The sequence below is a fragment of the Cyprinodon tularosa genome, unplaced genomic scaffold, assembly GCF_016077235.1.
Source record: "Cyprinodon tularosa strain WSP-4 unplaced genomic scaffold, ASM1607723v1 ctg616, whole genome shotgun sequence".
In the NCBI taxonomy this organism is placed as follows: Eukaryota; Metazoa; Chordata; class Actinopteri; order Cyprinodontiformes; family Cyprinodontidae; genus Cyprinodon; species Cyprinodon tularosa.
Window position 1 is genome coordinate 57,007 of NW_024039359.1, and position 14,709 is coordinate 71,715.

General features: G+C 42.5%; 2 protein-coding genes across 2 annotated transcripts in view; one reads left to right on the plus strand and one right to left on the minus strand.

Annotated features, from left to right (window-relative positions):
* Positions 1-14,709, plus strand: part of LOC119798258 (transmembrane channel-like protein 3) — a 61,379-nt gene that overhangs the window by 1,567 nt on the left and 45,103 nt on the right. The gene's annotated exons all lie outside the window — the stretch shown is intronic.
* Positions 7,277-12,646, minus strand: LOC119798260 (gamma-aminobutyric acid receptor-associated protein-like 2). The gene is made up of 4 exons (XM_038307629.1): positions 12,419-12,646; positions 10,703-10,758; positions 10,452-10,624; positions 7,277-7,735 (listed from the first exon to the last, which is right to left on the minus strand). Exons 1-4 carry the CDS (start codon positions 12,450-12,452, stop codon positions 7,645-7,647), a joined length of 354 nt encoding a protein of 117 aa, XP_038163557.1. The 5' UTR covers positions 12,453-12,646; the 3' UTR covers positions 7,277-7,644.

Here is a 14,709-nt window from a genome sequence, read left to right on the forward strand (position 1 = left end):
TTAGGGACCTGTGAGGCGTCTGTTTCTCAAACTAGAGACTCTAATGTACTTATCTTCTTTCTCAGTTGTGCAACGCAGCCTCCCACTTCTTTTTCTACTCTGGTTAGAGCCTGTTTGTGCTGTCATCTGAAGGGAGTAGTACACACCGTTGTAGGAAATGTATACACACACATATATATATATATATATATATATATATATATATATATATATATATATATATATATATATATATATATATATATATATATATATATATATATATATATATATATATATATATATACGAGCTGACCTACGCCACAGCTACAGTTATCCTAGAGATGCTTGGCTATAAGATTATAAGATAAACACCACAGGCCACAAAGCAGAGCGCCCCCATGGAGAAGAAGGCTGGAAGCCAAGATCAAGGCAACACGAAGAGAGGTTAGTCAGCTCTCAGACCTGCAGAAAGGTGTAGGGAAGAGGTTACCTAAGTACAACAAGCTGTCGATTCCTGAGGTTCTAGAAACTGCCAAACAAAGACTTGCCGCCCTGGCCACCCGCCTAAAGAGATACAAGGGAGAAGCAGAAGCCAGGAGAATAAACCAGGTGTTCTCCACCAACCCATCCAAAGTGTACTCACAGTGGCAGGGTAATTCAAGATCAGATCCACCCAGGGCTGAGACTGAACAGTACTGGAGAAACATATGGGAGAAGGAGGCATCCCACAACACCAATACTCAGTGGCTAGAAGATCTAAGAACAGATCACAGCAATCTCCCAGAACAAGAACCAGTAACCGTTACAACGGCAGATGTCCAAGAAAGAGCGGCAGGTATGAAGAGCTGGACAGCACCAGGCCCTGACATGATCCACACCTACTGGCTGAAAACACTAACCGCACTTCATGCACGCCTCGCAGCACAAATGAACCAACTGCTGATGGATGGGACCCACCCAGAATGGTTAACCCAAGGACAGACAATCCTGATCATAAAGGATCCGCAGAAGGGAACAACCCCATTCAACTACCGGCCAAAAACTTGCCTATGTACAACATGGAAGCTCCTGTCAGGCATCATAGCGGCTAAGATGAATAGGCACATGGCTCAATACATGCACCCTTCCCAGAAGGGAATAGGCAGCAACACCAGAGGAGCCAAACACCAGCTACTAGTGGATAGCGCAGTCACCCGAGACTGTAAGACCAGGCAGACAAATCTGTGCATTGCCTGGATTGACTATAAGAAAACCTATGACTCAATGCCACATACATGGATACTGGAATGCCTGGAAATGTACAAGATCAACAGGACTCTAATAGCCTTCATCAAGAACTCAATGAAGCTGTGGAAAACAAGTCTGGAAGCCAATGCAAAGCCAATAGCACAAGTCACCATCAAGTGCGGCATATACCAGGGTGATGCACTATCCCCGCTGCTGTTCTGCATAGGCCTGAACCCCCTCAGCCAGATCATCACAAAGACTGGCTACAGATACCAATTCCGAAGTGGAACAATCATCAGTCACCTCCTCTACATGGATGACATCAAGCTGTATGCCAGGAGTGAGCGAGACATCGACTCACTGATCCACACTACCAGGATCTACAACAACGACATTGGGATGTCATTCGGACTGGACAAGTGCGGTCGCATGGTCTCAAAGAGAGGGACGATGATCAGAACCGAGGGGGTTGAACTACCAGAAGGCCACATTACAGATGTTCAGGACAGCTACAAATACCTTGGGGTGCCACAGGCTAACGGAAACCACAAGGAGATGGCAAGAAAGACTGCCACAGCTAAATACCTACAAAGAGTAAGGCAGGTCCTGAAAAGTCAGCTGAATGGGAAAAACAAGATCCAAGCCATCAACACATATGCCCTACCAGTCATCAGATACCCCGCTGGTATAATAAACTGGCCAAAGGAGGAGATAGAGGCCACTGACATCAAGACGAGAAAGCTCCTCACAATGCATGGAGGGTTCCACCCCAAATCCAGCACTCTGAGACTGTACACCAAGAGTAGCGAGGGAGGCCGAGGGCTAGTGAGTGTCAAGACCACTGTCCAGGATGAAACAACTAAGATCCAGGAGTACATCACAAAGATGGCCCCCAAAGACAAATGGCTTGGTGAATACCTCAGGCAGGAGAAAATTGAATGTGAGGACAAGAAAGAGGAAGGAGAACCATCATGGAGGGACAAGCCGCTGCACGGCGTATACCACAGACAAATAGAAGAAGTGGCTGATATCAAAAAATCCTACCGGTGGCTGGAAAAGGCTGGACTGAAGGACAGCACAGAGGCACTAATCATGGCAGCACAAGAACAGGCACTCAGTACAAGATCAATAGAGGCCAGGGTCTACCACACCAGGCAGGACCCCCGATGCAGACTGTGCAAAGATGCCTCTGAAACAATACAGCACATAACAGCAGGGTGTAAAATGCAGGCAGGAAGTGCATACATGGCACGCCACAACCAGGTAGCTGTCATAGTGTACAGGAACATCTGCCATGAGTATGGGCTGGAAGTCCCAAGGTCAAAATGGAAGACACCTCCTAAGGTAGTTGAGAATGACCGAGCTAAGATCCTATGGGACTTCAAGATCCAGACTGACAAACAGGTGATGGCTAACCAACCAGACATCGTGTTGATCGACAAACAGCAGAAGAAGGCAGTAGTGATAGATGTGGCAATCCCAAGCGACAGCAACATCAAGAAGAAAGAACACGAGAAGCTTGAGAAATACCAAGGACTGAAGGAGGAGCTAGAAAAGATGTGGAAAGTAAGAGCAGCAGTGGTGCCAGTGGTAATTGGAGCACTGGGGGCTGTGACCCCCAAACTGGGAGAGTGGCTACAGCAGATCCCAGGTAAAACATCAGAGGTCTCTGTCCAGAAGAGCGCAGTCCTAGGAACAGCTAAGATACTGCACAGAACCCTCAAACTCCCAGGCCTCTGGTAGAGGACCCGAGGATGACACATACCACCCCACCAGGGGGGAGAAAACAGTTTATATATATATATATATATATATATATATATATATATATATATATATATATATATATATATATATATATATATATATATATATATATATATATATATATATATATATATATTAAATTACATTCTAACTGAAAGATATGATGCCCATACTACGGAAGAGGATCAGGGCTCTGGGAAAAAAATCCCAGTTTAATGTGGGAAAAAAACTTAGAGTTCTGACTCAGTTCTGACAGCTAACAAACATGTTGGCATCAAGCCCTAGCATTGTCTAGAGACTAAACTAGCTCTCTGCTTTAATCACCTTCTGTTCTTCCATTAATGCAATAGCATCACCAGGGGCCCCTCAGGGATGTTAAATGTCACCTTATTCTATCCTTTTCCACCACACATCTCACATCTCACACCTTTGTCAGTGAAGCTGAGTGCTCCCACATCTCAAAGTCAGCATTCTAATAAAAAAAGTCAGAATTCTCTAATGATGGTGTTGTGCCATATGCCATGATCATGGTTTTTGGACATTAGGAACCAGTGTCCATATTTCATCTTGACATGATGACCAGAGGAGAACACTCAGTTTTGGTGAATTACAGCTGCCGCTGATCATATCCCAGATTTTTCCAAATAAACTTTGGTTTCAAACACAGAATCCATCTTAAACTGTTTTCAACCATGTTCCCCTTCCTCTTTGTACATAGTAGTTAGTTTAGTTTAGTTGAGTTTTACTAGTCTTAGTTAAGAGTGTTAACACACAGCCCAAGTCTCTCTGATATTGATAGTTGTTCACAGATGCCCGCGAGTCGGATAAATTATCCTGGATTTTAGACAATGGGAGGTGGTGTTTTTCTAAAGCGAGTGAGAGTGAGCAGGCAGTACAATAATTTGTTCATCATGTGAGGATTAGAACTGCTGTGATTGCGCAGGAACAACAAGAGAGAGTGGGGTGTGGGGAGGAGGTTGCTGGTGAAACCTGTGCAGTGTAACTGTCCAAAGCGATGCTCTGATCAAGCAGCGTTCCAGGCGACTGGTTGATCAGAGAGCTGATTGGATCAGTCCCATAAGTTTCTCTGGGTTACTCTCTGGCAGTCACCTAGTTACCACTCAAAGCTGTGCATCCTGGGAAACGGCAGAGGTTCAATCCTCCAGTAAAAACCAAAATATAGGACTAATTTTACAGCAGAATATACTAAAGTATATCTAGTGAAGGGGAGGAACAGTGGAGGATCTAGACCAAATGCACCAGGGGGCCAGGAGGGGGGCCAGCGTGTTTTCATGGGGGCCCAGAAAAGCATGAAATAAAAATCAGGGCAAGAGATTCAAATACATTAAGAGAGCTGCATGAAGGGAAATTTATTTTCAGTTTGTATTTCTTATGAAGTCAATATACATTTATAATTTAGGAATGTTACATATTTTTTACTTAATTTAAGTTAAAGCTACTGTTTTCTATAAAATTTGAATTAGAACTCAGGAAAAACGGTTAAATTCATCTGTAGAAATTAGAGAATTTTTTTATTTGTTGTGAAAACAAAACATTTATCAGATGGAAACTGGGATCCTATCTGAATCCCACTGAAGCTACCACCTTATTGTTTTCGAATAATTAGTATTAGTAATTAGTAGAATTTCTGGCCCCCGTTGGCCCCTGTCTAGAACCGGCCATGGTGGAGTTCCATGAAAAACAGAAAGTACAGCTGATGTTCAAGGCTACAAGATTGAAAGTATTAAAAATAAAAGACCAATACTGTTCTGTTTAATGTTTAAGAAATTACTGTTAGTTAAGGCAATAAACATCTTAAAGTATCAGAAACATAAATTCCCAGCTGGCTGGGAATAGAAAACAACATAAAATCACAACACTGGTCTAGGTCAGGGGTAACCAATTAAAAAAATCAGCGGGGTGTGAATAAAGTAAATCATCGACCAGTAAAGGTCTGGAGACATTTTTAATGATCTGTTAGCTTAAAAAGAATTTAACACTGAAATAAAATTAGACTTTTATGCATCCATATTCTAGATTGAATTTTTGAATAAAGAAATATAAAAAATAGAAAGTTTTTCCATTTAAAAATCTTAATTGTTTTTTAAGTAGAGAACAACAATCGTTCAGTTTGGTTTATAGATAATTTCCTGATTCCCATATTTTCTCAAACCCCTGAACTGATCGTTTGTTATTTTCTTTCTTTTTTCTGTCTTAATGTTGGCAGTGGGCTTTAGGCTGCCCTGCAAGGCTTTAAACCTGGGTTTAACCAGAGACTAAGCCATTCTCAAGCACATATCAAGGTGCTCATTTTGAGCCTGGATCCAGATTTATTGTTGATTCTGTTCATGGTGGAGAATCCTGCTTCACAGCAGCAGGTTGAGCCAAACATCCTCTAAATGTGCAGGGTCACCTTTGAGCACGCCATTTCACTTTTCTTTCACCAGTTCACCGCAGTTCTTCCAGCAGTCCACACTTTCTCTGCTCTCTTTTTCTCATCGTCTTCTCCTTCTTTCCCATCGCCCGGCTTGCCACAGGTTTGCCTGCTATGTTTAAAAGTAGCAGCAGCAGCAACCCAGACTGACAGTGGATGATGACCAGTTGCTTTCTCTACGTCTGCTTCTGTCTCCTTGAACCCCAGTGGGCCTCAGCAGATGGTCGCTCACACTGAGCCTGGTTCTGCTGGAGGTTTTAAGTTTGAGGGATTGCTGAAGAGTCAATGAGTCGATGCAATCAGCTGGTTTTCCTTAGATAGAAATCTTTGAATCAATCTGACTGGATGATCTGGTTGAACTGGAAAGTGACCTGAGACAACATGATGTGAATTAGCGCTATAGAAATAAACTGAATTGAAACTTATATATTAAATATAAGATTATACTTATATATTTTTGTGCTGGATCCTGTTTTTCAGCCTCTTCCTCAAAGCATACTTGCTTTCTCTTAAGTTGCTTCTGTATTCTCTTCATTAATTCTTTGCCTTAACTCAGATTACGTGATCTATGGTTTATAATCAAACATACTGCGGGTGAAATAAGTATGGAACAGGCCACTATTTTTAGAGGTGCCATTGACGTGACATTTTCACCAGATGTCTGTAATAATCCATGTAATCCACAAATAAAACCATAGATGCCCCGAAATTAAGTTATAGAACTAGCAACCGCATCAACAAAATCATCAACCTGTGAAGGGGAATAAGCTAAGCTTTTGCCCTCTGCAGCACTGCTCAGCGACACAGAGGAGAGAGAAAGTTAAGCAGATTCTTTAAAATTTATAACTGCACTATCTGATAAAGATCTACTAAAATGTAACCTTCTTTTGGGGGAGCAGAACTCTGTTAAAGTAATCCTGAAGGTTATTAGAAAGTGGTCAGAGAGGACAGGGTTGTGAGGAAATACTGTTATTTCTTCACATTCTATGCTGTATGTCAGCACAAGATCCAAAGTATGAAGATGAGAATGAGTGGGACTATTCACATTTTGAACAAAGCCAATAGTGTCTAAGATAGCATTAAAGGCTGCTCTTAAGCTATCGCCTTCAATGTCAGCAGGAATTTTAAAATCTCCCACTATGACGACCCTGTCAGTTTTTAATACCAAATCAGAAAGGAACTCATGAAAACTCATCTAAAAATTCAGAGTAAGGACCTGGTGGACGATACAAAGTTACAAAAAGGTTTTCTTGCCTTGAAATTTGGATCAGGGAAATTAAGGGTTAATTGTTTAAAAGAGTTGTAGGTATTAACTGTTTTGGGAGTAATCAGTAAGTCAGACTGGAAGATTGTTGCTACTCCGCCTCCTCGCCCAGAACTTCTGGGGATGTGAAAATTTAAATAGCTTGAAGGAGTTGCCTCATTTATGCTCACATAATCCTCTTGCTGCAGCCAGGTTTCTGTAAGGCAACATAAGTCAATGTGATTATCACAAATCAAGTCATTAACTAGCAGACTTTTAGAGGAAAGAGATCTTATGTTATACAGACCATATTTAATCGTTTTAACTTTTCCCCAATTGAAGTTATCTTAATTTTAATTAGATTATCATAATTTACTCCTTTGGGAATATTTGCTAATTTATTAGTAACAGTAGAGAAGCTGCAGAGAGGTGTGTTAAACTACGACTCTGCTTCCAAGTCCTGATGAACTCTTCTAGTCACAGCTGGAGCTTTTTTGCCTCTGTCTCTGAGTCAGCAGGGAGAGTGCTTTAAAAACATTTTAGGGTTTGATGCTGACAGAGGTGATTGATTCTGTTGATGTACATTTAAACTAAAGTCCTTAATAAAACACATTAGATCTGGCTTGTTTTCCATCTTTTATTGGTTAGGTCATCCAGCTACCTCACCCTCAGATTATTAAATTACATTTCTTTAGATTAAAATAAAATATTGTCTTCAAAGAAAAACAAAAGCATTCAAATAAACTCATTCACAGACTTAATTTAAAAAAGCAAGAAGAAGAATCAAACTGGGTCCTTCTAAAATCACGAAAAAACATGAAACCAAAGTTCCTGGAAAAGTCACACTTGGAACGTAAATCTGCAGGAAGGTGGAGGACCATCGCTGACAGTCTCATCCAATTGGATCACAGCCGACAGGGCGGAGACGGGTCCCTAAGAGCCAGCAGGGCGGAGACGGGTCCCTAAGAGCCAGCAGGGCGGAGACGGGTCCCTAAGAGCCGAAGGTGTTCTCTCCGCTGTATGCCACGTATAAAAAGCCGTCCTGGTCCTTCTCGTTGTCGTACAACTGCCCCATGGTGATGCTGAAACAGGAGAAGGTCGCAGTTATCACCCAGAACCTGCTCCAAACCTAAAGATGCATTTCTGTTCAGGCCCTCTACTCTGATACCCCGAAATAAAAGCCAGTTTAAAGCAGGGTTAGGCTCCTGCACATCTCCCAGAGCTTTCTTCAGTCCATCATCTGAACATAGAGAGACAATGGACTGACCATAGACCTGACCAACATGTAGGTCTACATTAATCAGAGAATTCAGTTTAGTTAATTTCTAGAGCTCCAATTCACATCATGTCATCCAGAGATGGGCAATGTGGAGTCAACAAGTCATCTCCATGTCATGTATTTGTTCTACCCACCAACTGAAGCAGGTGAGTCCAATCTTCACCGTGATCGACCTGTGCAGATTGGACTGACTTGTTGACTCCACATTTCCCATCTCTGATGTCATCTCAAGGCACTTTACAGTTCACCAGATCATCCAGTCAGATTGATTTTCTATCTTGGATGATGGACGGTTGAATGGATGAATGGATGGTTGCATGATGGATGGATGGATGATGAATGGATGGATGGATGATGAATGGATGGATGGATGATGGATGGATGGATGATGAATGCATGGATGATGAATGGATGGATGATGAATGGATGGATGATGAATGGATGGATGATGGATGGATGATGAATGGATGGATGGATGATGAATGGGTGGATGATGAATGGATGGATGGATGATGAATGGGTGGATGATGAATGGATGGATGGATGGATGATGAATGGATGGATGGATGATGAATGGAGGGATGGATGATGGATGGATGATGGATGGATGGATGGATGGACGATGAATGGATGGATGGACGATGAATGGATGGTTGGATGATGGATGGATGGATGATGAATGGATGGATGGATGATGAAAGGATGGATGGATAGATGATGGATGGATGATGAATAGATGGATGATGAATGGATGGCTGAATGGGTGGATGGATGGATGGATGGATGGATGGATGATGAATGGATGGATGATGAATGGCTGAATGGGTGGATGGATGGATGGATGATGAATGGATGGATGATGAATGGCTGAATGGGTGGATGGATGGATGGATGATGAATGGATGAATAGATGATAGAGAGACAATGGACTGACCATAGACCTGACCAACATGTAGGTCTACATTAATCAGAGAATTCAGTTTAGTTAATTTCTAGAGCTCCAATTCACATCATGTCATCCAGAGATGGGCAATGTGGAGTCAACAAGTCATCTTCATGTCATGTATTTGTTCTACCCACCAACTGAAGCAGGTGAGTCCAATCTTCACCGTGAATCGACCTGTGCAGATTGGACTCACCTGGTTAATTGACTGGGTAGATTAAATACATGACATGGAGATGACTTGTTGACTCCACATTTCCCATCTCTGATGTCATCTCAAGGCACTTTACAGTTCACCAGATCATCCAGTCAGATTGATTTTCTATCTTGGATGATGGACGGTTGAATGGATGAATGGATGGTTGCATGATGGATGGATGGATGGATGATGAATGGTTGGATGGATGATGGATTGATGGATGGATGGATGATGAATGGATGGATGATGAATGGATGGATGATGGATGGATGGATGATGAATGGATGGATGATGAATGGATGGATGATGAATGGATGGATGATTGATGAATGGATGGATGGATGATGAATAGATGGATGGATGATGGATGGATGGATGATGAATGGATGATGAATGGATGGATGATGAATGGATGGATGATGGATGATGAATGGATGGATGGATGATGAATGGATGGATGGATGATGGATGGATGATTGATGAATGGATGGATGGATGATGGATGATGAATGGATGGATGGATGATGAATGGATGGATGGATGATGGATGGATGATTGATGAATGGATGGATGGGTGATAAATGGATGGATGGATGATGAATGGATGGATGGATGATGAATGGATGGGTGATGAATGGATGATGAATGGATGGATGATGGATGGATGATGAATGGAATGATGGATGGATGATGGATGGATGGATGGATGGATGATGGATGGATGATGAATGGATGGATGGATGATGAATGGATGGATCCATCCATCCATCATCCATCCATTCATCGTCCATCCATCCATCCATTCATCATCCATCCATCCATCATCCATCCATCCATCATCCATCCATTCATCGTCCATCCATCCATCCATTCATTGCTGGCAATGCAAACCAAGCTCCTGCTGCGGTCAAACAGAGAGCAGACAGCCCTTAATAGAGGGACCCGGACCCCACAGTCCCGGAGCACCCCCCACAGGGCACCATGAGGGGTCAAAAGCCTTCTCCCGATCCACAGAACACACGTGGACTGGTTGGGCGAACTCCCACGAACCCTCTAGCACCGATGTAGAGCTTTATGTCAATCATCACATTAAAGCCAATAAAATATCTGCATTTTGTGCCTGAAGGAGACACCGTCTCTAATAGGTGTGAATACTTCCTGTAGTAAGATGCGAGGCGGCCATCTTCCTCAGGAATTCTGGTTCATTGGTGCTGCAAAGGTTTATGTGTTCTAGTAATGTGTGGGAGAAGAATCCAGGCTTATGATTGGTGGATCAGATGGCAGCTAGCTAACAACTAAAGACCTGCAAGTCTCGCAGGATAAACGCACCAGGTGAGCTCAGTAAAGCTGCCCTGCAGGGGGAAACAGGAAGCTGACCTGGACTGCGGCACGGTCTTGTCCACGAACAGGAAGATGGCCTTCTCTGACGGCAGCGCGATCCGTTTCCTGATGATCCACATGAACTGAGCCACCGTGATGTCAGACGGGACCAGGTACTTCCTCTTGTCAATGTCTACGATCTGAGAGCCGGACACCTTCTCCACGATCACCTGCCAGAGCCGCATGGATTCATGTTACAGACACAAGGATGCTGGACAGCAGCCTAATGTGGCGCAGCGTTCACTCACCGGGACCCGGTCCGGGTACTTGCTGCGGATTTTGGTGGACTCTAAGCATCGATGTTCTGCAGGAGAAGAGCACAGATTTTCACAGGTTCTCTGCTGCTGAGATGGACCAACACAGACCTCTGAATGATCGATTTTCTATAATCTACGTACACTCCTCCTTCCAAACAGGCATAAAGTTCAGATTAGCTTATAGATTAGAAGGAGAGAGCAGAGCAATGATTTCTGCACCAGGAGCTGATTTCTCTGAACAATCAGAGAGTGAGTGACAGGTGTCAGCTCCAATGGAATAACAGGAAGGGCGCCTGGTGGGCCGCTGTGATAGATCAACTGCTTAGGATCTATGCGCACCGCAGATGTGTCGATGCCTGATGAAAAACATTCCTAACGTAACAAAACTGCAAAACTCAACCTGACATATCTAAGGAAGCCTTGGAGGATCAGTTCTGCCCTCTGTGCAAATCCCTGAATATAAATTCCTGGTAGAATCTGATCATTCAGAAGGCAGCAAACAGAACAGCTGAGCTCCTCATCCTTCCTTCCCACCTTTATTCTTCAGATTGTGATAAAAAGTTATTTTCTTGTTTTTAGATTCCATAGATTCTCCTTCATTTTTCTCTTTGGACACAGATCTCAGTCTCTTCAAAGGTTTTTGTTTCAGTGTTTTTGTCTCAGAGACACCATAACCCTGTCCTGTGTGATGAACTGTATCAGGTCTCTGATTTCAGGAGAGAAAAGCCTTTATTTGTATTTCTATTATGTTCAGTCTGGATGTCATTTCCAGGTCTCAGACCATTAAAAATGATTTATTTAGGAACATTTCAGATAATAAAATGATCTGAATTACCAACCTGCTAATGAGGAAAGGTTAGTTTTTATTTGGAATGTAAATCCCAGAGTTAGCAGCTATGATGTGTTTATCACGCGTGGGACTGGATGATATTTGTACATGTAGAAAAAGGCAGATAAGAAATCAGGAAACAATAAACTAGATTAATTAGTAACAAACGGGGTCCTCAGCACAGCTGTTTGGAAAGGTTAGGTGGATGCTTGGTTGCCTGATGAAAATGCAGCAAGAGTAAACAATCAGGTCAGAATAAATGTGCTAATTGATCCTGGACTAAGATCTATCAACACGCGTCTGTCGGTGCAGGATGTGAAATATTAGGGAGAAATTGAAGTTTGGGGATGAAATAAACGCATCAGGAGTCGGCAGCATGTGAAAGCCTGCGAGTCCCACAGATTAAACTGGAGGGCCTCCATCACCTGGGATGCTGCTCCTCAAATCAGGGTTGCAGTTCTTTAAAATGCAATTGCTGATGTTTCTCATGTGTGACCCTGCCATGATGTGTTTTATTCAGCCAGCTGTCATATCTTATTCCCTGCTGTTTGTCTGCAGACGCCTCATTTTATCGTTTGCATGCAGAACAACTTTAAATCATTCACATTTTTAAAGTTTCTGGCAGGTGAGTACTATTTGATTTACTTTTTACTGTGAGTCTATACTGTCTGCTTCACAACAACAGATGATAAACAACAGCAGGAGTAGTTCTTCAAACGTCTGTGATGGTTTTCTCCCAGTTAATCTATCGCACCGGTCACCAGCTAATTTACTGGTTCGAACCTTCAAGCCTCCCTGTCCTTCAGCCATGTTTGGCTCCTGAAGCCTGATCACAGAGCCAGAGGCAGCTCCTTTCTCCGGGTTTCAATGCTTCTCACCCAGGGAGTGATCCTCTTTGAACATCCACTTCATGGTGGCCGTTTCCGGGCTGGTTCCGCTCGACGCTGCGGGTCTCAAAGGTTCCGGTTCCTCAGCGGGTCTGGCGGTTCTGATTCCCCTGGATAAGAGCCTCTACTGGGGCGGAAGCAGCCAGTAAACCTCCGATAGACCAAAACAACAACAAACTCCCCCACCGCCTTCTTCCCAGCCGCCCTACCTGGCTCCGCCTACCCGTGACTAGTGAAAGGGGGGGTGGGGTGGGGGGGGGGGGGGGGGGGTTGTGAGGGAAAACAGAGCAGTGGTTTCACTCGTTACTGCTTCCAGTTAAAATGATAATTATTGTTATCATTTTATTAACTCTTATAAACTATCATACCCATCACGGGCTCAACTTTTAGAAGCAAAATACCGTTAGCATAAAAGGCCATCTGCCAGTATGTAACGGAAGTTGGAAAACTAATGGATTCACACGTTAAAAACGCCGCCATATTGGACAGGTAAGTTGGTGCGATCCTACCCGAGGAGTAGGACATCATTGGAGAATATAATCAGAGTTACTGAAACCTTTACACCGTTTTACTTATACACTTACATCATATGATGTGCATGTATGTAGTAAAATGAGATTTGATTTATATCTGTTTGCTTTGTAAAATCTGCATGTTTATAAGTTGCCTGTCACTGTCCATCTGAAGGATGTTTCACTGTAAGATAGTTACCTAATGTCCCTGGGATGCAACACAATCGCTGCAGAAATACATTAAGAGAACAAACTGAGAGTTTTTTTTATTTATTTCCAGAACCAGAAAAACCAAATTGCGACAGATTCTGTCTGCAAATATTTTGTCACCAGGAAAACCTCCCAAACACGAGAACCCGCATGACAGTGGAACTCCAGAGTCAAAACAACTCAGAAACACAGTTTGGGGATGAGACACTCTACAATGTTACTTTTCAACAACTGTTTATTAACTAACAGTAAGTAATTCCTTAAACACTAAACAGAACAGTATTGGTCTTTTATTTTTAATACTTTCAATCTTGTAGCCTTGAACATCAGTTGTGCTTTCTGTTTTTCATTGGATTTCAACATACAGTGCACCTCGCCACGGTGACATCATTCCTCACCATGGCCGGTTCTAGACAGGGGCCAACGGGGGCCAGTGCCCCCGTAGATCATGTCCTGGCCCCTGTTATGGCCCCTGTACTGAAGACATAATACTAATCGAATGATGATCTGCACTGGAACAGACATGGTTACTGATAGGTCCTTTGGATCTATTTCATTCTTTTTCTTTACAAATTCTGTTTTACTAATTATTCAAAAACAATAAGGTGATAGTTTCAGTGGTTTTAAGATAGGATCCCAGTTTTCATCTGATAAATGTTTTTTTTTTTCACCACAAATAATAAAAATCCTCTAATTTCTACAGATGAATTTAACAGTTTTTTCTGAGTTCTAATTCAAATTTTATAGAAAACAGTAGCTTTAACTTAAATGAAGTCAAAAATATGTAAAATTCCTAAATATAAATGTATATCGACCTCATAAAAAATACAAATTGAAAATAAATTTCAACTGCAGAGAGGTGGAAATTACTTCCACCAAACCGCTAACACCTGCCATAATGAATACTTTACTGCTCTACGTTTAATACCATCCTCCCTCAGCAACTGGTTCCCAAACTCATCTTTTTATGAATATGTTGAATCCCAAACCGGCCCCAAACAGTAACCAAAACCACTAGCCCTAAACACTAACCCTAAACACTAGCCCTAAACACTAGCCTTAAAAACTAACCCTAAACACTAGCCCTAAACACTAGGCCTAAACACTAACCCTAAACACTAGCCCTAAACACTAGCCCTAAACACTAGCCCTAAACACTAGCCCTAAACACTAACCCTAAGCACTAACCCTAAACACTAGCCCCAAACACTAGCCCCAAACACTAGCCCTAAACACTAGCCCTAAACACTAACCCTAAGCACTAACCCTAAACACTAGCCCCAAACACTAGCCCTAAACACTAGCCCCAAACACTAGCCCCAAACACTAGCCCTAAACACTAGCCCTAAACACTAACCCTAAGCACTAACCCTAAACACTAGCCCCAAACACTAACCCTAAACACTAGCCCCAAACACTAGCCCCAAACACTAGCCCTAAACACTAGCCCTAAACACTAACCCTAAGCACTAACCCTAAACACTAGCCCCAAACACTAGCCCTAAACACTAACCCTAACATTTAAAATGTAAATATTTATTGGATAGATGCCACGTTTTG

What these genes read in the sequence shown, in the direction of transcription:
- LOC119798260 (XM_038307629.1), bottom strand. Translation starts at nt 12,452, where the DNA reads ATGAAGTGGATGTTCAAAGAGGATCACTCCCTGG. An exon ending in CAAAGAGGATCACTCCCTGG is followed by an intron (nt 10,759 to 12,418) that starts GTGAGAAGCATT and finishes CTTCTCCTGCAG; the next exon opens with AACATCGATGCTTAGAGTCC. An exon ending in AAGACCGTGCCGCAGTCCAG is followed by an intron (nt 7,736 to 10,451) that starts GTCAGCTTCCTG and finishes CTCCTGTTTCAG; the next exon opens with CATCACCATGGGGCAGTTGT.